This window comes from Salminus brasiliensis, chromosome 2 (genome assembly GCF_030463535.1).
Source record: "Salminus brasiliensis chromosome 2, fSalBra1.hap2, whole genome shotgun sequence".
In the NCBI taxonomy this organism is placed as follows: Eukaryota; Metazoa; Chordata; class Actinopteri; order Characiformes; family Bryconidae; genus Salminus; species Salminus brasiliensis.
The window spans coordinates 24,924,452-24,947,657 of record NC_132879.1 but is presented as its reverse complement, the minus strand read 5'-3'; the positions used below and the strand labels follow the sequence as shown (position 1 = coordinate 24,947,657).

At 41.9% G+C, this 23,206-nt stretch overlaps 1 protein-coding gene across 1 annotated transcript; it reads left to right on the top strand.

Moving 5' to 3' along the window:
- Positions 1 to 101: 101 nt before the first annotated feature.
- arid3b (AT-rich interactive domain 3B) lies at positions 102 to 23,206 on the top strand. Its single transcript, XM_072671668.1, has 9 exons — positions 102 to 229; positions 1,456 to 2,139; positions 10,235 to 10,309; positions 10,616 to 10,688; positions 19,073 to 19,256; positions 19,523 to 19,773; positions 21,898 to 22,203; positions 22,303 to 22,392; positions 22,604 to 23,206. The coding sequence occupies exons 1-9, from the start codon at positions 191 to 193 to the stop codon at positions 22,774 to 22,776; spliced, it is 1,875 nt and encodes a 624-aa protein (XP_072527769.1). The 5' UTR covers positions 102 to 190; the 3' UTR covers positions 22,777 to 23,206.

The window sequence follows — 23,206 nt, the reverse complement described above, 5'->3', positions numbered from 1 at the left end:
GCTGCCCCCATCCCTCCCCTCTTTCTTTAAGAAAAAAAAAATCACATCATCGATTTTACCCTGCGAGCACCAAAGACCACTCTTATCGGGGGGACGTTAAACACTCGGGTGGATGCAAACATTATCGGTGCACTGATCAAGCGCGGACAGCTTTGTGGAAGAAAGGGAAAGAAACGTATAGGAAGGAGGGATGGTGGACAACTCCAGCAGCGGCAGCAAGGCGCAAATGGTAAGTCCTTAGTGCTGGCAAAAAGCCACGTTTCCGCACAGTCCGACTGATAGGTGGATAGAAATAGAGTGGCTGTAAAACTGGTCCCTCAGTTAAAAAAAAAAAAGACTTTTAAAAAAGTGAATCCACGGACTCTTGGTGTGAACACGAAGTTGGCTTTTCAGTTCCACCTTAAATGGCGCAGCAGTTAGTTAGCTACATGCTGGAGCCTGTAGTTTAGCCTCCCGCACTACTGAACCGAACCACTGCCCGACTTGAGGTGAACGCGACGCCGTCTCCACCTGGCTTTGTGAACCGAATTAGTTCGCTCCTCGTTGTGTGTGAACGCGTGTTCATGTTTTATTTCCTCGCCAGCAGCTGAAAGTTGCTGAGCTTTTACGTTGCCAAAATCCACATCGGACACGTCATGATTTCAGGAGTTTTGTGCCCCCACCCCGTTGATCCACAGCAGACCCTCTAATGTCGATTCTGAACACTGACTCGCTGTGAACCGGCGCGTTTGTGCGTTTCTAACAGTACGTGACTTTTTTATTATTTTCTGTGAAACCCGCTGCTTCTCCTGGCTGGCTGGACTCGGTGTCGATGGTGGTCACGTTTAATTGTTGATCTTGGAAGTGCGCCATTACTTTGGAGCAGCCGCCGTTCAGGAGTGAGCGTGTGTGGGGTTGTGTGTGTGTTTGTCTTTTTACAGTGAGGGAAAGTTTTATATTTGCACGATAGTCAAGATGTAATTCCACGAATTAGGTAAATTGGGTCGAAATAAATTATTTAGCTCAACGTAAATAGACACGAAGTTTGGCCGGAAATCCGGTCATCTTTGCCAAGTAGCCACCGTTCGGGTCAAAGGACACCGTGCATTTAGCAAGCTAGCAGAGGCAAGCACACACATTAGGCCTACCGCTCCTTTTTAATTAGCACTATGTTCATTCATGAGACATTTTCAGCCAGGTAGCTCAGTATATGTGAGAGGTGATCATATAAGTAGTCTGCTTAAAGAAACATTTGAGCCTGTTGTGTAATTTTCTCACCAGTAAGTGAGGGCTGGCCAAACGTTGAATGAGCTTCTATGGGCCGGTGTCCAGTTCCTATACCCTGATAAAGCCTTAGTCTGGACTCAATTGGTTGTCTTTGGGGTCGGTATCCATATCTACCAAACCACCCAATTCTCTGCTATAATACATAATAAACTTCCTCAATTAATGTTGTTGATGTTATTTTCCCTCCAGCCCATCTTATCTCAGGACAGCGGCCTGGCAGGAGTCTTCTCCCAGGCAGCACTTGGTGGTTCAGCCGGCATCAAACTCGAAGCTGTTATGGAGCAGCTCCAAAGGCAGCAGCAAGCCAAGCTAGAGATGGAGCGAAAAGAGAGACACCTCAGGGAGGCCCACATCCTCTATGCCCAACAGCTGGCCGCACAGCAAGCCATCATGGCTTCGGCAAGGGCCCAGGGTACACCACTAGCCCCAGAATATTTTGCAAAGAGCTCCCTGGAAAGACTGCCGAAGAGCATCCAAGGGCCTCAGGTCAGCAAGGTTTCCACACAAAGAAGCGTAGACTCTGTACGGGAGGAGGACGATGAAGACGAGGCAGATCGGGGAAAGGGCTCTGCAGGGGAAGAGGACGAAGACGATGAGATGGTGGACGGTGAGGAAGGTAGTGAGGATGAAGAAAGTGAAGGTTTGGAGTTTCTAAGGAAGCAGAGCCTTGCTCTCCAGCAGGCAGGTGTCGGGGTTCCTCCGTATCCTTACCCAGTCTATGCTGCTTCTCCCTCGGCTGCCAAAAAACGGGCCCGCTCACCCCCACCCAAAGTGAAAGATGAACCAGAAGACAGCCCCTCTCCAACTGAGCAGCACTCGTTCACCACGCCAAATGGCCTGGCCGACTGGAGCTTCGATGAGTCAATCAAACAGGTTTGTGGTGTTTTTATATGAGTATTCATATACAGTTTCTTTTCTCAGAATTTGTCACACTGGCTTCCTGTAAAGTCACCCATAAAACTGTGAATGGAAAAGCTTGATTTGTAGTTTTCTCGGTTTATAGAATTTGCACTACTGTGTATTTAGTAGTCTTAAATAAGGAGGCATAAATTAGATATCTTTTGGTCTATAGTTTCCTAATGTTTTGCATGTACATTGGGATTAAACTTACTTGAATTTGCATAGATGTAACTGATAAATATATGTTTAGTTTTTAGTTCATTTCTAACCCTATAAAGCCCTAGAAATATATGTTATATTTGTGCAAATTTATGTAGGCTTGTGACAGAATGAGATTTTCAAATTGTGATGATAGTCTCAGAAAACAGGTGTACAGTATTTCACAATTCTTCCTCGTTGTTGTTATTATTATTATTATTATTATTATTATTATTATTATTCATTGACCCTTGAAGGAATGAAAACAGCGTATGTTAAAAACAAACATCGTTCTATATTTACTACAGTTAAAGCATGAAGCAGTTTATTAATGGAAGTGTATGTATATACAGTGGCTCCCTTTTGGAAATAAATAAGAAAGCGGCACTGTTTAACTATTTTATTTAAAACTTTTATATTGTATTATTTTCATAATGTATTCATCTTCTGATTATTTTATTATATTAATTGATTGATGTTTAAAACTGAAAGATTTAATCCCAGTGTACATTCAAAACATTGGCTGCTGTGTAGTAGTCTAGTGTCTAGTTTAATAAATATGTTTTAAAGTAGGACTATGTGAAATATTAAATACCCACACACACACACACTTCCTGTAATTATATTAACAACAGTCTATAATTCAGATTTTTGCTACCTCACTTTTTTTCTTCCCTTCTTCTCTTCTTTCTGCACTTACACTCTTGACCTTCTGCTGCTGTGAGCGAAAGCACGTGTGATGCTGCTGTTTTTGTTTTGTTAGCAGGATCCTTTAAAGGCCCGATGTTGACCTGTTTTGTCCTTAAATATCTTCAAAGTGTGGTGTTCTGGCAGTCCGCCCAGCAGACTGGGAATTTCATTCTCTCTTTTCTTCCCGTGTTTTCACTTTCCTCTGTTGTTCCTGGCCTAGTTTTTTTTCCCCCCTCTTTTCTTGGAACAGACACTTGGCAGCGTAGCACTGTCTTGGCTTCTGTCCAAAGAGGCATGCCGTCAGGGCTGCCAGACAGAAGGCAGAGGTGTTGTGGACGCGTGCCTTCGCCACAAGAGACCAGGGATTTTCCTTTATGCTCCTTGCTGAGGCTGTAGAAGCTGACCTAGATGTGCTAATAGTTAAAGATCAAGCCACAGAGCTTTTAAATTCTTTTCAGGAGTCAGAGATGGTATTTGTACATCCCCACAGCTGCTCATGTTCGAAGACTACCGTTTTGGATATGCAATTAAAAACCGATTGAAAAAGTTAAGTAGCTGTATTCCCTTTTCTAAGAGAAGACGTCCAGTGCATTCTGTCTGTTATAGCCTTTAGAAAGTTGCAACAGAAAGCAAATTGGTTTTGTTGATCGTATATATGATCTACTTCATGTTTGAGTTTAGCGAGAGTCACAAATCTGAAGAGGGATTTGGCTGTGCCTTTATGGAAATGACCCCACACTTCTGAGTGCAGTCATGGCCTCATTTTGATTTTAATGAGCATTTTAAACATCTTGCTATTAAACTCTGATCTCGGATTTCTCAAAGCGTTAATATTAGACAGCTAAATATATAACCGCTATAAATGTATGAGCACACAGACTAAAAGCTATCATGGTGGGAAGTGAAGCCTAATGTAAATGGGCAGCACTCTGATGTTTTCATCACCCACAAGGCACTGTATATTTAGAGGCTAATGGTGGGTGTGGGCAAAAAATTGCTTGTGTACACCCTTAAAATGTACCAGCTGAATGTGGGCTTGATAATAACTGGAGACGGTTTGACTGTAGGAGCGTCCATGGCTATGTTTAGACTAGCAATCATGTACTAGTGCAGCATAGGCTTTTTCTATGTATTCATTTATGTATTTCCTTTAATTTCTCATGATAAATCTCTTCTCTTTTTTTTTGTTCCGGGAATATAAAGACACGGTTTGTCCACTTATGCATGTGGAATTCCTGTACCTTTCAGCATCGTTTTGCAGATGCGTTAAGAGAATGATGTTTTAGAGCACAGCAAGACACTGCGGCCATGTCGTGTTATTAGAGAGGGCAGAAACTCTGTTAATGCTTCATAGAAGTTTGACCTTGTGGCTTGGCTCTGACATGGGTGGAGGGGAATTTACTGTTTCTTGACTCTCTTTGTTTTGCTTTCTTTTTATCTTCCCTTACTTTATGTCTGCTCTTTAGTATTTAATGATGCTGTGCTGTGGTAACCGTATCAGATTGCTGTGTGTGTATAAAGGGGAGGGAGGTGGTTGGGAGAGGGAATGGACTGGTTTGATGGCACCGACTACACAAAAGAGAACAGATGCCACAAATGGCATTTTCAAACGAGGGTGGGGGTTTGGCTTTTTGGAGCCTTTCACACTTAAATGGATAAGCCTCAGTCAATGAGTAAACACAGTCACGCACAGACACTGTGGTGGTGTTTACATATAACCTTAGCAGATAATGGAATTAATTGGCAGTGTTGGAGATAAAAACAAGTTCAAGCCTGCTTTGTTTATGGTCTCCATGGGGAATGACCTACTGGTTTTCTAGAGTCACATGCATACGGCTCAAGGAGTAGTCTTCCAGTAATCATGAGATCATGCGTTTCGTTATTATGTGAAAAGCTGAGACATTTTAGTGCAGGGTTTAAGTACTAAAGCTGTTAGGTGGCTGTTAGCACAGAAATAATGCAGTTGACTGATCTTTAAAAAAAAAAAAAAACTACCCGAGCAACTCCAATGGCATAATGCCTTTTTTTGGTCACACACAGACTGGTAGCAAGCTATTTTCCAGTGACTGACACAATGCCCCTTTTGTGGTCGACTAGCACACTAATCTAGTATGATTAATGGTGGTTTAATCGGGTTCGTTGGACACTGGACAGCACGTGTGCTGAATTATAGCCAGCCAGGGTCAGCTAGAGCTGGGGACGTTGCCACTTTCTGTTTGGATTGTGTGAAATCCACCTTTACAGCAAGCATGGTCCTTCATTCAGTGTTCTTTTAGCTGACTGTACTTGGCAAGGCCTGTTGGATGAAAGCTTGTGCTTATGCTGTGTTTAATAGAGGCTGTAGCTGTGAGAGGAAGAATTGTGTACTGATGGACAAAAGGTCTTTTTAACCCAAGGCGTCAACGAGATGTTAGAATGGTCTCTCGTCAGTCTCGGAAAATGGTCAACCTTTAAACGTTAGTTTCACCCTGTGAAAGACTGAAATGGTCAACGGACATCACATTTCAGACGTCCTTCCTCTGCTCGGAGAACGATCTCGTTTGTCGAGCACTGTTGCATTATTTAACTGTCACCTTGGCGACGCATCAGTCTCGTGCCAGCAGTACAAGCCAGCTGGTAGTAATCCGTTTCTATTGGCTTATATCAGGGTTTACTTTTGTAGTGGATTGATTTGCCACATAGATCAATCAGTGGAGGGCCTGGCATCTTCGTCATTGCTGTAAATGTTAGCAAGGAAGCGTATATGTGCAATTGTCATTGTTTAGCTCTCTACAGTTACTTCCTACCTTTTTATTTTTAACATTTATATAAGCCATAGCTGCAGTTTTTTCATCACCATCTGACGCCATCGTGCTTGGAGGTCCAGCTTGATGGAAAGGTAGTGCTGGACATTATTGTCGGACAACTCTCCTGGGTCCTATGATGTTGTGATTGCTGTCGTCAGTGTAAAGTGCAGCCATCTGTGAGGGAGATCTAGTCAAGTCAGTTTCTTGTAGCCTCTGTTGTGAAGACTCTACCGTTTCATGTTCTAACCAGACAGAAACTGTGTGTAAATCAAGCAGTGAATAATAGCTCCAAATGTCTTCACTGGAAACAGTGCGACACTGTGGGGCCGTTTGAATGAGCCATTCTCCTGGACTCTTTCAGTAGGCTAGCGTGAACTTTGTGGTTGGGGAGGAATGTTAGACAAGATCGGAGGCATTTGATAGTAAAAACCTTTTAAAGACTTGGAGTGAGTATGTGAGATACGGGAGGGGTCCGGGGGTGGTGGTGGTGTGTGCATGTGTCTCGATTGACCAGCCCCACCCAAAGGAAACATTCCAAGTGGAATTAAGAGTTCCGTCTCTTGAAATGGTGAGAATTCCCACCGGGAGCCTGTGCATGAGCAAAGAATGGAGGGAGTGGCCGTGCTGCAGTCGTCCTGTGATTTGTGACCTTTTCTAGTCAATTTCACTGCACGTAACAGAAGTAGTAACGGAGGGGGGTGGTAATCGAGCAGAAAGGTAGATGGGAAAGAGAAGGAGGGGCTGCTTTTTTATTATTATTTCCCTGTCCATTTCCTTTACCTTTCAGCAAGTCTAGAATGTCTGCCTCCCCCCTGAAACCCCTTACCTTCAAGGCCTGTCCTGACCTGCCGGAGGTAGTTTTCTTTGAAAGGCTTTAGGTCTTCTCACCTCTGCAGAAAAGTAAATAAACTTTACTCTAGACTTTACTGCTCTTTTTTCTGCTTTTAATAGGAAAGCCTGGATACGTTTTGTGTTGTACTGGAAAAATAGCTGTATGATCATGGTTTCAGATAAACTAAACGGAAGGGCACCTATCCCACCTAACCTAAACAGGATGCACATATCCATTGTGCTTGATTATACGCCAAGGCTTGGCAGGAAAGATTTAGGTTGAATGCGTACTGGTAATGGCAGAGTCCTTTTGCTTACAAAAGATTCAACGTCTTAGATGTTCTAAAGCCGCCATCATCTAGGTGTTGGCTTGGGAAAATCACATGTCCTAATGATGGTGCTATCCTGTGTGGGCTGAAACATTCACACCTGTGTCCTTTTCTTTGAAAGCCAATCTGTTTTCTAATGTAGCGCCCAGTCTGTAGTCAGCCACTGGATATGACCCTTGCCCCAGGCCCTGCTAAAGCTTCTTGGCTGTAGACAAGCAGCTACAGGCTTCTCGTGGCCCTTTTGTTTCTGCTGTGCCTGGTCTCCTCTAGACATGTTAGTTTATTGTGAATCTCACTGTTGTTGCTGCACATTAGTTTGATTCGTAACTGTACTGTTTGATGTTTGTTGTCATCTGTGTTTTTCGTGTGCATATTTTAGTTTCCCACTTTTTTGCATTAAGCCTTCTGCAGTTGTTGCGTATCAGGTTTAATTGACTGTATCAACTTAGGCAACAGTGTTCATGTGATGGCATACAGCCAGCTAGGCACACAGGCTCCAATAAAGAGGAGATCCTTTACACCCCCCTCCCCCTTCCAGCCCCCAGCACAGCAAGGAGCTGAATAAATGATTATCTGACTTTCAGCAGGGCACCACAGGACCAATTATTTGATTTGGATTAAAAATTACAGAGGCCCCCTACAGTGGCTTTTAAGTTGATTTCAGTGATCTGGCTCATGAGACAGCTGCACCACTGTCAGAACTCTCATCGCCGTCTGGATACAAGCCTTCTAATCCGGCAAAGGGAGAGATTCCTGGACGTTAAAGTATTTGAAAAGAGGAAATGGCCCAAACTGTTAGATCATATATCTATATGTCTGAGAACATTGTCAGATGGTGGAAAATTCCCCTCATTCTTTTTACAGCTATTCCATGGGCTAGATCACTAAAGACATGCATAGTTATACGTAGTTTATTTGTTTAATTTCTTTTTAGCGTCTAGGATTTCTGTTTGCTGAGTTTTGGAAACTTTCAATTATAATGCAGGCTCTGCTTAAAGCTTAAAATAAGTGTTGGAGCTCCTCCCTTTTCAAATGTTTTGACATAGATACTGCCTTTGCTTTGCATGCTATATGAACCTTTGAGGCGCCAGCATTGTCATCTGTAGGCTCTTTATTTCCTCTAAATGCAAATGGTGACCATGCTTTTCAGCCCACTGTAATGTGTGCATTGACAGACAGGCAAATCTGTTTGATTTTCAGGGTTAGTTTCTCTTTACTGGGGGGTGGGGGAATCCCAAGTATGTGTCTGTTTCTCTGCAGATGAGCTCACAATCTTTGAAGTATTTGTTCTTACTATGTTGGTGTGCTTCTCACACAGAAACGATGTGTTCACACTTGTAACATTAGATGTTTGTCTTATCTTCCAGAGTAATTATTTGAGATGGGCAGTTAGGCTATGCGAGTTTCTATTGAATTGATATGGGGGAAGGGAACTTCATTTCCTCCTGCTAACCCAGATGGTCATCTGGTTCCTCCTCTGGGCTAATTTGCCCACTCATCAATCAGTCTTCCATAATATGATTAGTAAGGCCAAAGCCTGACCAGTAAGCCTGATAACAGCTTGCACAGTTTATAAATGTCTTTACCTGACAGTCATGTTATACAACCTCTGTGTGCGAGACTGCAACCAAGTAACCTCATAAAAAAATGTATTGGCAGCATTGCCTTTTGAGGTGTGTGTGTGTGTGTGTGTATACATGCATACAGACGTCTCTCACTCGCACACATCACAATGCCACACAGTGTGTCAGCCCTCCGCAGTTGCTCCCCTGCCGAGTGTGCTCTCTTCTGGGCCCAGCTGGTGTGTGTTAGCTGTAAACTCTGAAGATCCCGCTCTCTCCCCAGCTGTGATTCACTTAGCATATTAAAGAGGGGGATGGAGGGGAACTCCTGTAAAAGTGCTTTATTACCTCTCTGCTGCGTCCTTTCCAACTCTGCCCAGATGAGCTCTGGGGCACACAGGCTGGATTGCCCGTAATCATGCAAAGTGTATGAGCACCAAGGGACTCTTCGACTTTTTATAAGTGTTTTATAAACCCAGATGAGGACGCCAGTGATGTAGAGCACTCAAAGAAAGTGGTCTCAGAAACGCAAATCAGCGTTTCTGTGCCTGAAAACCCACAAAATGTCTGAATGTCCAAATATGAAGTGTGTAGTTCTGAAACTACAAGCCACACCTGACTGACCAAGAATGCATTTCTGAAGATGCAGAGGACGGCTGCATGGTGAGCTATTTTAGATACTCCTCTGAAAAGCCCACCCGACTTTCCAGGTGGCACTGTGCTTCATCTTCGCCACATTTCAGAATGAACCACGAGTTTCAGAATGAACTAAGGCAAACTAAGAAGAGCCTTACAACAACAGAAGATTCAGCGTTGATCAAGACTAGTCTAATATGTTGAGGCAAGGAAAGTGCTGAAATTTGTGAAAATAAAACTTAATGTCCTGCCAAACTATGGGGCTCCTATATAGACCAGATTCTACTTTACCAAAGTGGTGGATCACCCCTACACTGAACAACAAGATTAAGAGGCAGTGGCAAGTGATTTGTAAACAGGGTAGCCAAAGAAAAGGTCAGCTAGGTCAGCTGCAAACCAGTGGAAGGAAGGCTCAGAGATCACCATTAAGTGAGTTCTGTTGTCGCTTGGGCTGCACAATACATTGTTTCAGCATCGCCATTGCAAAGTGCAATAGTCACATTGCAGGCTGTGCAATGTCAAATAAGGCAAATTAAACCATTTATGTCATGCTGCAACTTCCTTGATACTAAAAGGAAATTCCCACTGTTCTCATTTTCCATGACGTGTCTACCAAATACAGATTAGATTTACCCAATATCATATATATTTTACTCTAATCTTGGATACACAAAGGGCGTTATTATTATCATGAAGTGTTGGATCATTGACATCTGAAGAAATTGGCCCTAGTGTTGCTGTGTGATTACTTTTTCCACAAGTAAAGACATATGTTCTCTCTGTGGTATAAACCAAGCAGTTAAATGGTAAAGCAAGCATTGGCCATTCTCCTTATGGATATCTGAAGGGATATGTGGACGGGCGTCTTCTAAAACTTTTTATAGTTGTTAGTTTTACAAATGTTAATAAATGATTAATAAATTTACACCAACAAGGAAAGGACAGGTTATATGGTTATATGCCCATAATTCCTGTCATTCAGATTGCTCTCTATCTCTGTACACTTCTAAAGCTAAGTGTCCCTCTCCCCCCACAGAATGGGAATGCAAGTTGGAATGAAGAAAGCGATGGAGGGAGAGCAAGAGGGGAGGCCTCCAGAGACTTTGCCAAGGTAAACAATAAGATCCAAAAGTCATGGCTGTTGAGTTATGCTCATATCGGAGACACACAGACACAGTTTCAGGGTGTTGCCTGAAAGTCCTCTGCTGCTCAGAAAGCCGCAGATCCATTAGCGATCCAAAGAAAAGGGAATTAACTGAAAAATGATATAAAATGTTGTTTTTTAAATCATAGTTTTTGTGTTTACATCATAGTTTGTCCACTCTTCTGGGTGGTATTTTAGATTGTAATTTTTCTGTTGTAAACGGTCTTGAATGGGTGAGTTTTATAATATTATGCTTTTTTTTTTTTTCTGCAGCTTTATGAACTGGACAGCGACCCTAACAGGAAGGAGTTTCTAGATGATCTTTTCACTTTTATGCAGAAGAGAGGTGAGACAGCATTTTTCTTTCATTGCACAGGGACATATTATTAGTATTATGGTAAAACCATCTGAAACTAGTTTAATGTGCAGCTAAGTTCAGATTCTAAGAATAAGCTACTATTTGCCTGGAGAATACTTCTGCCAGCACCTAATGTGCGTGGGGTGCTTATTGCAGTCAGTGTTTGAGGTTTCCTTCAGGATCAATAAAATTCCATCTATCTATCTAGCTGCAATAACCCTGGTATTAACAGTCCATTTACTGTCCACTTGTGAATATTAGGTGTGGTCACACAGGTGACGTCAGAATCTACATCTACACCACTCTGCACAGTTCAGCTTCACTGCTGCTACATGTTTTGTTAATATTTTAGACCTGTGGCTATAAAAACAATTATACTCTAGCTTGCTTTAACACACAATATGCTTCCTGATTCAAACACCAACAGAATACAAACTTGGCTTCTGAGTGTTAGTTAAGTGGAATCATATGTCTTGAGTCTTGTGTGACTGTCATATTGTGACAGTGAGATGAGTCTGTCAGCATCATCAGACAGGCTAAGCTTTCAGTGACACAGCTTGACTGGGCTATTAACCCCTACCGTAGGATTTTAAACTCAACCAGATGGGGAGCTGTTTGTACTTCTCTGCCAACCCCCAACTCTGTGTGTGTGTGTGTGTGTGTGTGTGTGGGTGGGGGGGCGTCAAGAAGTGAGACTTGATAATGGAGGGTGGACGGCAAAAGTGTGATCACGCCAAATGTCTGTCGGTGGGGTCCACTCCCGGTGATTAATGATGTTTGTTTGACTGCTTTGGTGTGAAAGACAGGGCCGTTTACACAGACGCTGTGAGAAACTGATGTTTCTGACACACCTCTATTCATTACGTTTCGGCCTGAAAACTTTCAGGTAGTCAAATTGTGGCAGAAAGCCAAAGATGGGTGTTTTACCTGTACCTTTTTCTATACACAAAGTGTCTGACCTGTGCAAATGGTAGAAATGATGGGATATGACATTGTGTTCCCTGCTTTGCACATATTAAATCCATCCTATGTAGCATTTGTAGCTTTACAATCATATTGATGATCCGATGACTTGTTGCTACTCTGGGCTCAGCATGCTGTTAGCTTCAGTATGTAACTTTTGAAGTCATATTTGTGTAAATATTAGTCTGGCATGTCGAGCCACATGGTTCTGTATCTCTCAGTTTGTCCAGAAAAACGTGTCCTTTAGTGGCATGCTGCAAATTACCCTTCCTGACTATAGGGGGAGCTCGGCTCAGAAATGTCAATTTTTCATAATGTTGCTTTAATACAAAATAAAAAAATAATAAAATCAATGTTAGTGCTTATTACTTATCAAACATGACATTTATATATAAACACATAATGTGAAACGTTGACCAGAGTGCTGCAGAATAAATCTGACAGAAAGGTGGATAGATTGAGTGATTATCAAAAATGCTAAAATTATACATGATATACAAATCATGGATTTTTATTTATTTAATTTTTTACATTATATGACCAGACATGCTCCCCCATTATGCTTTAGGAGCAATCTGCCTGTACGCTAAGCTATCAGCCTCTACTGCCTTCTCTCTCTGCCATCTCTGCTGTAGGATTAATAGGCAGTGTATGTGCAGTGTCATGAGCTTAGAGTGTCTGTAGAAACCTAGCCCTTATTAATTGTTGGATCACAAATTATTATTTTAGGAATTTGTATTAGCTGGCTATTTTTTTCCACTAATGCCCATGTGTGCGCACACTTTCTTCAGTACCTGTGGGCCTCTATGCATTGTCCTGCTTGTCAAAGTCCATGAAACCTGATAAGGCTGGAAGAGTACAGAGGCAGGGGCTGCAGGCAAGTTGGGCGAGAGATGTTTGGAGAGTGTGTGTGTGTGTGTGTGTGTGTGTGTATGTGTGTATGTGTGTGTGTGTGTGTTTTCAGAGGGGGGCAGGTGGGGTGGCCACTTGCTTGGGGCCTGGGCTGGATCAGATAGAAGTGTGTGTGTGTGGGGGGGGGGGGGTGGATTAAGGGGCCCCCTGTCCCTTTGCCCCTCTGCAGAAGATTAATGAGTCCCTAAAATGTAGGGCCCCACCTTTGATATGAGGAGAATGACAGACAGTGGAAGAGAAGAGACAATGGAAAGGCTGGAGAGCATCAGCAGGACATAAAGGGGAGAAAGAGAGGATGGGAGGGGGAGGAAATGGTGACTAGATAGAGGAAGAGGGAGAAACATAAGGTTTCTGAAAGAGAGCTCAGCCTGAGAGCCCACAGAGTGAAAGGGTGGAAAATGCATGCAATGTTTATATTAAAAAATGGATAAAAGGAACGGGTGGTAGACACCAACATTTATTTGCTTATATGACTTCCCCATCCAGACAGATATGTACGTGCTGTTTTTAAGGTAGCATACACGCTCAGTAATATCATGCAAACTTTACGAATAAAAATATTTGCCTACAGTGAAAAAATTGCACAGCTACCATCCAGTCTAAAAAAGGAAGGTCCTGGGAATCTTTTAGAGGAAAATGATCTTTTCTGCATGTCACAATTTGTGTTCCAGGAACTTTTTTTTTTAAAGATAGTTTGCCCAAGAACTATTTATAAAGATTGTAAGATATTATTTGTGGCCTGTTCAGTATAGTTATGTCCAGTTACTTTCCTGGGGCACAGACTAGATTAGGGGCATGCATTGTGCTGAGTTAATGGTAAGAGTGGCATGTCCTGTTTGTGGACGTTTTGTCTTTTGGCTCTCGGGAGGCCTGTTATTCTCCTTATGTGTGTTTATGACATCCTGCTGAATGCACTTCCTCTGTGTTTTTATGTGTTCTGCTGCTCCCCCACCCAAGCCCTCACGCTTTTATGGTGACCTACTGGAGATGTATATTAGAAAGACAAGGAGATTCCTCAGCTTCTTTCTTCTCCTCTGCTGTGCACTCTCCCTGAGCATTGTTTCATTTCCGCAGACTGAGCAGTCGAGCACTTTGTACTCACTCTGTTTTTTGGGTTTTTTTTTCCCCCCAGTTTAGTTTGTGTAGCGTGTAAGGTTGGGCTTTTTGAGCCAATAAAATGGAGAGGCTTTTATCAGACAAACAAGACATGAGTATCACAGTCACATGTATATTGGTAGGTTAATGGTGAGCATAATGGGACCTTATACAACCATATATAGTGTCTTGGTTTGCCTTTTCATTACTTTTTTTATGTATTTTTTTGAGGGGGGATAGTTTCACCTCGGTCATTTATTATATATATTTTTATGTAACAGTTTGATTTGCTTTATTTTTGAAATGGCATATAAAAAACCCTGACAAGAGAAAATGCATAGCGACAGCACACATTGCCAAAAGCTGCTGTAAATGTGGGTGTTGCTTCACATGCCAGAACCATTCTGTAATGTAATTAATGTCTTTAAGTGAACTAACTCATTAATCTTAATACACTTAATGAATTGTTTTCTTTGCAAGTAAAGCAAACATCTTTGTCTTATTAATTTGTTCTTAAACTCTGCACATTAGCCCTCCTGGAACAGGAACTGCAGTTTGTGTTTACAGAGAAGGTGGCTAGAGAGTGGCAGATGAAGACATTAATCATTTCTGCACATTAGAAAGTGTTTATCATCTCTTTCAGAAATGCTTTATTAGGCAGGAGAATAGACTCCACAATCTTGTATCCTGCCGCATCTGCCAGATTGCAAGTAACATAGTGACATTATACCCACATCCATCAAGAAAGAAAATAGGATTTTGTTTGGTAATGGTTCTCCTGCTCGAATCAGACGTGATCTAAGTCTTTTAGACTGTGCGTGTGCCCCAGACGCTGACATGGTGCAGTTGGGCCGTGTGTTGGCTGACAGGGCTCTTTTTGCAGTAATCCACGCAAGCTGCCTCCTGCCCTTCTGTCTGAGCAAGGAGCTGCTGCTATTTTTGGATTAGAATTTATATTTAAATTATTGGGTGTTGTAAACCTCACCCCCTCCACAGGATCCACATTAGCATAGGTGTTAATATGACTTGTAGAACATGACTGATTTCAGTTCTTCTTTGTGTATAAGCAAATATGATTTTTCTGGTTCTGATCACTATGACCTTGCAGCAGTAACTCTTCAACTGGAGTTTTCACTGCAGAGATATTGTTCAAGGCCACAGCTGCCAAAGTAGTAGAGGAGAGCGCAATATTGGCTCAGTTCTGTAAATGGCAGAGGTGGGGGATTTGAGTCAGATGACCTAACTTAAGTAAATATTTGAATTTTTCTAGATATTGAAGTTGGAGATTTGTTAACATGCAGAGGTGGCAAGTAACAAAGTATAAGTACTTTGTACATCTGGAATATTCCTGTCATTTAATACTTTTTACTTCTACTCCCTACATTTCACAGTAAAAACCGAGGGGGGGGGTGTAAATACTGTCAGGCAGCTAACAGATCAGGCAGCTAATCACGCACAATGCTGTTAGTGGAAAAAAAATTAGGTTAGCTTGGGTTCTGGAATCAAATTTAAATGATTTCTGAAATGATCTTTGTGGAAGTATTTAACTATTTGAATGTGATGAACCAGACTGATTGATAACCTCTTACTGATTTACTCACACAGCCTCTACTCTATCTGAGGTAAAGGTATCAGAGGTGTGTACCAGAGGCTGCTCTGTCAGATACACTGAGGAGCTGAATCAAGCGACAGTTCATACTGCAGTTCTGTTTCTGTGTGAATAAGTTAGCTAAATCTGACAGCCAGATAAAACTACGGTGTACTGATTTTCCCACTGGTATGCTCTGTGTACTCAAAGGCAGATGGTGCACGAACCTGTGCAAATACTATAGGCAGTTATACTTGGCAAAAGAGGTGCTCTACCATGCAGGCACCACGCTTATATGCTGCAAGTGTCATTTCTGGCACTCTGGTCCACATTCAACTGATGTGACCTATGATGTTCACTAATTCAGATTTCAGAGTTGATTGTGGGAGACTGTGGAGCCTCGACCAAAGACCAAAGCACTGTCCAACACTTGCTGTTCCAGAAGTCATGATTTTTGTCGAGATGTATCCTGACAGACTTTTGTCTGTTGTGGTGTTTTTTTGTTTGTTTGGTTTTTTTTTTTTTTTTTTTTTTTTTTTTTTAATAGCAGCAAGTTTTTTTTTTCCCTTGCACAGGCAGACCAAACGGGTTTCTTCCTGATTATGGATGCTATAATTTAACATCGACCATGAACGCAACCTGTAGGTTAGAGCATCGTAATTCTGTATGACTTGACACTTGCTTGACTTGTAGCAAGGAGAAACTTGAGACCTGAAAGTTAAGACTTTGAGAGTTGCATAAGAGTGACTTACTCACACCTCAGGTAAATGGTAACATAACCCACATGTGCGATAGGCCAGCGTTTTCTCTAAATTGTCAAGAAAAAAGCAGCAGGACAACCAGTGCTCACGACTGTCCTGTGAGCATATAGATATGTGTCGTATTCATATCTGTATTCGTGAACTAATGGTGTGTGTGTGTGTGTGTGTGTGTGTGTGTGTGTGTGTGTGTGTGTGTGTGTGTGTGTGTGTGACATCTCGGTCACATGAGGTTGCAGTTCCTCATTCAACCACTAAACAAATATGGACCTCTTACATGGCTGCAGGATCTCTGTTTTGAATTACACAAAAATCTGGCAGTTTATAAGCATATTTGACTCAAACAAGTCTTTATAAAACTAACATGCCTCATGGGGAAAGCAAAGTAGAATTTTAACACCACCAACCTGATAGTACACCACTCAGCACGGTATAGAGGTTATTACATCATCAAGATAAGAGCACTAACGAAACAAAAAGCCAACAAACTGTTGCTGCTGTACTTTTGGTACTGGTCAGATGTGGTCAGCACAGTCAGAAAGCTCAAGGTATCCATCCTAAGTGGACATTTTCTTTTCCATTGGAAAGACCATCGGTATCGGCCCACCACTAGTTGCATACATATTTATGAGCTCTCCACAATTGCTGCCTGACATTTGTGTAACAATGCTATTATTTTAATATTGCAACACATGATGAGAGTAAAAATACTACATACAGCTAGGCTTTTGTTTTTTATCAGGAAGCAAAAAACTTTGGTGTCTTTTAGAATTTACATGATTTACTAAAATGGGTCATTGCGATAATTGGGATCATAATTATTGTATATATAGATTTATTGAAAAACATTTTTCTATGTACTTTTGAAAACACATTCCAATATCTAGAAATGATAGAATGATATATTGACTAGATCAGAGTCCTTGTTGGGTTTTGTTCAGTGTCTTTATGCTTTCCCATATCAACCAGGATGTCTGATCTAGTGTGAGACCATGCATTTCCTGTGCCCCCTTCTCCTTTCCTTTTACTACAGCCCTACAGTAAGAAAGGCAATCATTGTTTAGGCCCTAGCATGGTATTTCCTTCATCCAGTCAGCATTGCAAGGCCCTGCTATTGGTTCATTAGAGAGTAAAGGCCTCTTAATGTGAGCAGCTGTTTCCTCTATATATAGGGTAGGGGTCAGATCCACTGACCTCTGTTGGATTTTAGTTTTTTTACCAGCAGGATGGACAAAACATGGGAAGGGAAAGTACAGAAAGTAGAGTGAGTACAGTGAATAAAAATGGGAACCTGGGAACTGTCCAGTTTTGTTAAAATCTCTATAAAAAGCTTGTAGTAGCAATGAAATCCGTGTTTGTGGAGAATGGCCTTTCTTGATGTCTTTGTTTGAATTTTTAATGCGTTCAGAAGTTGTCTTGTTGTTCCTCTCTCACACAGGCTTATTAGTTGTGACTGATTTGTTTAAGGCTTAGCATGGTCAGGTCCTGCCGGCACTAACAGAAGTCTGTCTTTAGACAGAGGGGGCAGTTCTAATCACAGCACTGCTCTGCTTAATGTCAGAGCTCACTCTTTTGTGCCATTAACCTTTCCTGTTATATCTTAATGCCTTCTCCCTTATATGGCCCAGGAGAGATGATCCGTTGTTTGCTGTAGCATTTAGCCTTAGAAATGGCTCCTTTCAGAGTTGATGTCCATAGCTGTTAATGAAGAAAGTAGGGAATGGCTTTTCCACTATTTTGGCGCTAAATGGGTTTTACAGTTTTGGAACATACTACGGGGTCTCTCCCATGGCGCTACTACTTCATGTCCCTTACTTTTGACCTGTTCCTAAATCCCTAGCACAGTGACCTGGAGTTAACCCTAAGCTTGAGCCTGTTCACTGATCGTTTGATGAACGAGTAATGTCATCCCCAGCGTTAAATAACTCTCTTTCAAAGCAAGACCTTGCTCCTGCCTCCCCAGGGAGTGCTGGGCCCTGTCTTGGAAGCCTGCAGTTCTAAATCAGTCCATGCTCTCTGGGTAAATGAACACGTCATGCCTATTGGCATACTCCTAAAAGGGGCTTCAGAGGTAAATGAAGGCATGTGCTGCTGTTAAACCCCTACAAAAAATACAGCTCCGATTCATCTGCCTGATGAAAGAATAAGGTTGAATAACATGGTTTGATCTTCAGAGGTCTGTATGTCGCTGTCTGCACTAGATTTATTTCGGAGATACCTGTAGGTCCCATTTCATGCTAGTCGTCCACTTGCAACAAAACAGACGGTTGTTAAAGTACTTGTGTCCATGGTGAAATGGCACTATTGTTTATAGACAATGTGTGACAATGAAATCACATCTCATCTCTTTGTTTTTATGGGGTTTTTTGTGTATGCATACTAAAGATCTTCAGTTACACTGGCAGTTGTCTGTGCTTATACATGTATAAATAAGAGGCATTATCCTAACCTCAACTCACCAGATTTATTCATATCTGCCCCACACACATTCAGTGGTTTTATTCTGGGATTGGAGATTGCTTCTTGCTATCTCGCAATCATCCCCTTCTTTCTTTCCTCACACACACTAACAGAGTGTGTGTGAATGTAGACTTAGCAGACAAAATCCCTCCAAATGAGCTTCATTACATGGGCCTATCCACGCGTCCCCCTGCTGCTAACACTGTCGGATTAAAAACATGGCCCAATTGGCCGGTTGGGGCGCGGAACATCAGGTCTTGCAGTGAACCTTTTAATTAATGCCTTTAATGGCTTCTTATGGAATTACCCCTTCCCTTCTGCCAGCCACTTTCTTACTTAGCACTGCAGTACTCTTCTAGTGAAGACCATGTGTAGTTGGACAGCGACACACGGTTTTATTTGTTGCGTTTGCAGCACTTTGGGTTTGTGAACGTTGACCATGATGAAGTGCAGACAAATTATCCTGATCTTTATATCCTTTTTGAGTAAACCATGTTATATAATATATTTGCAATAATAGATCGGAAGCAATCCAGACTCTGTATATAAGAAAAATACTCTCATTTTCATCTGGCCTGTTTTGTTTTTTCCCTTAGGTACACCTGTGAATCGTATCCCCATCATGGCCAAGCAAGTCTTGGACCTCTATAAGTTGTACAAACTTGTGACAGAGAAAGGAGGTCTGGTGGAAGTGATCAATAAGAAAATCTGGAGAGAGATCACCAAAGGCCTGAACCTGCCCACCTCCATCACCAGCGCAGCCTTCACCCTACGCACACAGTAAGGATTTTTTTTAGACACTGTTTTAAAGTATGTGAACTTAATGATGAATCCATCATCATCATCTTTAAAATTCTCTTGAAGATACAATAGGAGAAGAAATGTTCTAAATAAGACTAATAATATAATAATTTGACTAATATGTCAGAAATCTTTCATTAATCGATCAGTGTAGGACACAGTCATGTGGGTTCTGTGCGGCACAGTTCAAAGTGTTTACTTGAATTTGTGCAGTATACTGATGTGTCCCTGTGTCTGTCCTGTAGATATATGAAGTATCTCTATCCATATGAATGTGAGAAGAAGGGGCTCAGCTCTCCTGGGGAGTTGCAGGCCGCCATTGACAGCAACCGTAGAGAGGGCCGACGCCCTGGCTACAGTAATAGTCTGTACCGATTCTCTCCCTCCCCCAGTGGGGGCACCCCCCACCTCCTCTCTCCTCCAAAAATGCACCTGCCAGCGTCTGCACACAACGGCTTGCAGAGCACACCTACTCCGGCCCTTAAGAAAGGGACAGGTAATTACATCTGATTTTATATGCTGGGAATATACTTACCCCTATTCAACAGCTTTGCTGAGCCATTTAAACCCCACGCCAATCGCAAACCATTGCAGCGGACAGGCTGCTTATAGTATAAAATATTACAACTACTTGAATGCTGACTTGAGTGTGTTATTAAATATACAGCAACATGTGGATGGGTAAAGCCATATTGAGCGACCACAGGAGAACTAATTTATTTAATTTAGTAAGAAAACACAAATTCGGTTTCCATTCAAGCCTCTGGAGACTTTCTAATTTAATATATCTGGCTCCTCATGGTGCCCAGTGTAAATATACAGGGTATGTCTTATGAATATCCTCCCAAAGTCTAATAAATCTATGCTGTATTTCACCCGTTTTGCTAAACGGGGTCAGGCCTAGGTCATTGTAACCCTGACCAATTACAAGGCTAATGTGGTTTTGTCTTCTCTTTTGAGACTGAGGAACCTGGTGAGCTAAAGCAAATTAAGTATTCTTATTCTTCTGAAGCATCTTAGTAAACTTGCTAGCTAGCTAGCTATCCAGCTCTCTGTGAGTTTACTACATTAGGGCTCATGGGGCTCAGTTAACCCTAAAAGTATGTAAAATTACAACCTCAAAATTTGCAATCTGCAAGAATAAATAAATAAATAAAATGCTAAACAGTTCACAAAACACCCAAGGTAAGTATTATACAAAACATGAGTACATCAAAATGTGTCCCCCGGGCTTAAAAAAATAAAACCACATGCACTACATTTTAAGTTCACTTAATGTCATTTAATTTTTTTTTTAGTGAACATTATTTTTTTGCAGTCATGATTTCAGAAAATGGTGTGTATGACATTAAGTTGCTGTCACATGAAGCAAGGCCTGTTTTGTACATTACTGAGCAAGTGTTCATTTAAGGATTCAAGCGCCACCTGCTGCCAGGATACCAATATAATATAATGTAATGTAGTATTTCAGATAAATACTGCACAAGATCTTTTTGTCTTTCAGCTATCAGGATTTAAAATATTAAAAGATCCTAAAATCTAGAGATAAAAATTCTTTATTTTACATTTTTTTCTGTGCCAAAAAGCAACAGAAATGTCCAGCAATTTGTTAAACAGCTCAGCATAAGGGTAGGCTTTGGCAGGCAGGAAATGTGTCTAGGAAATGGGCAGTTTTCCTGGTCTGTGGGGGCTGAATGGAAAGGGCCAGAGTGTGAAAGCCATTAAGGGGAAGGTTTTCCTGAGGCCCTACAGCAGATAGTCACATTGGGGGGCCTCAGTTAACACATTATACATATGACCGCAGTCTAGCATGTGGTACTTAACTACTTTGCTCAGGGTTTCTATATAAAGGTTTAAGATAATCATGTCAAACTGTAGTCCATCTGTTTCTCTGCAAAAGTATGGCCTCTTTTCACCCTGTTCTTCAGTGGTCAGGACCGCCACAGAGCAGGTATTATTTGGGTGGTGGGTCATTCTCAGCACTGGTGGTGTTGGTGTGTGTTGCGCTGGTTCGAGTGGATCAGACACCGTAGTGCTGCAGTTTTTAAACACAGAGCGCTGATTCTTGTGTCAAAAACACACTGAATATAAAAAAACTTTTGAATTTCATCATGTATATAATGAAAGCTTTGAGTACTCTAGGATTTGCTTGGCCCTCCAAATTGACACAATATATTAAGGAATCGGTCAGCAAGAAACAGCTGCAGAATGTAAACAGTTGAGTCAGTAAAACCTAAATATTTTTAAGGTCATGAACACTGCACTTAATTTTTTTGTTTTCTTTCTAAAGTGCAGTGTGGTCTGTTCCCTAGTTATTTCATGACCGCTTAAGGAGATGAAGTTCTGAAGTTAATTCAAAGTGTTGAATTTGCATTTGGTCATGGGAACTCTTAATATGTGGTCCAAAGAGGTTCAAGTGAAGGAGGGAAGAAGAGGGGGGACACAACACAACAAAAGAGTTAATACAACACAATAAAAAGAGCTCTGCAACAATTTTAGTGATTTGCATTTCTTTTAATTTTATTAAATTAATTCTAATTAATTTTCTGGTCTTGTTTGTATGATTTTGATATTTATTTTTGGTTTGTCACAACAGTTCCTTCTCTATCTACATTCTCAGTTCCTGAAGACGGTCCTGCCTCAATGTTGCCGGGTCGACTCCCCCTAGCTTTGGCTCTGGGTCACCAACAGCAGCAGCTGGCCCGGGCTGCTACCCTCGAGCAGCTGCGTGAAAGGCTGGAGACTGGCATTGGTGCAGCAGCCATGGCCACTGGTGCTGCTGCCATGGAGGCACCAGAGAGGAAAATGGCCCGCCTGGCAGAGGAGCAGCAAAGGCTGCTGCAGCAGGCCTTTCAGCAGAACCTTCTTGCCATGGCATCACAAGTGAACCCTGCCAGTCTGCGCATGAACAGCACCAGTGCACGTGGTGAGTCTTCAGGATTTACTCTTTAGCGCTTACACTGTAGACCCTGAAATTCTGCTACAAGTAGTTCTAATAATAATGTGAATTTTCTCCCTTCTGCAGAAGAAAAGCAGGATCTGTCTCTCAGTATCGCTTCGAACGGATCTGCCAGTATCACTGTGTCTATTGAAGTCAATGGGATTATTTACTCAGGTTTGTAATAGATTTATAAAATTAGAGAATCCCTCATGACCTCAGTGTTTGAGTGTTTTCCTTATTTATGTATGGTTATGCCATAAAATAAATTACATGCAGTTATTTTAGCACAGTAGCCCAGTGTCACCTAAACATTTACACCAAAAGTATTCTTTTAACTATGCTTATATAACCACTATATTTAAAATTGCAATCTCTTTTTGTGCAGGTTCCCTGTATGCTCAGAAGTCCCCTGCAGCCATGCCTAATGCTGCTACAGCTACATCCATATGCCAGAGCTCCACACTCAGCCCCAGCATCGCCTCCTCCTCCTCCACCACCTCATCCTCTTCCTCAAAAGGGCCTGGTTCTGTGGAGCCCGCTGCTGCCGGTTCTCCTTAGCTTCCAGCAACCTGCCCAACTGTGGTCTCCCTCTCCTGGAGAAGCACACCTTATCTATGGGGAAGCGTTGACCATAGAGCGGTCTATCAAAGCCAAGTCTACCTCCTTTTGAGACCCATTCAGGTTTACTTTCACTGAAAGACAATCTACAAAGAGTAACTGTTCTACCCTGTTGCAGATGGCCTCTGCTCTTTGCCATATGCCTGCAGCAAACTTTCTCAGGACTTGGATGATCATGAAAATGATCAGGTCCAAAACAACAGATACCTCATCTTTAAGGAAAATGCTGTTATGAGCACATCTTTGTGCTTCACATGTTTAATACCTGTACTATATACCTATGCCTAAACATTCACATCCATGGAATCATATGCTTACAAGCACCACTGCTAATCAATCATGGCAAAAAATATTCTGCCGAAATCCTACA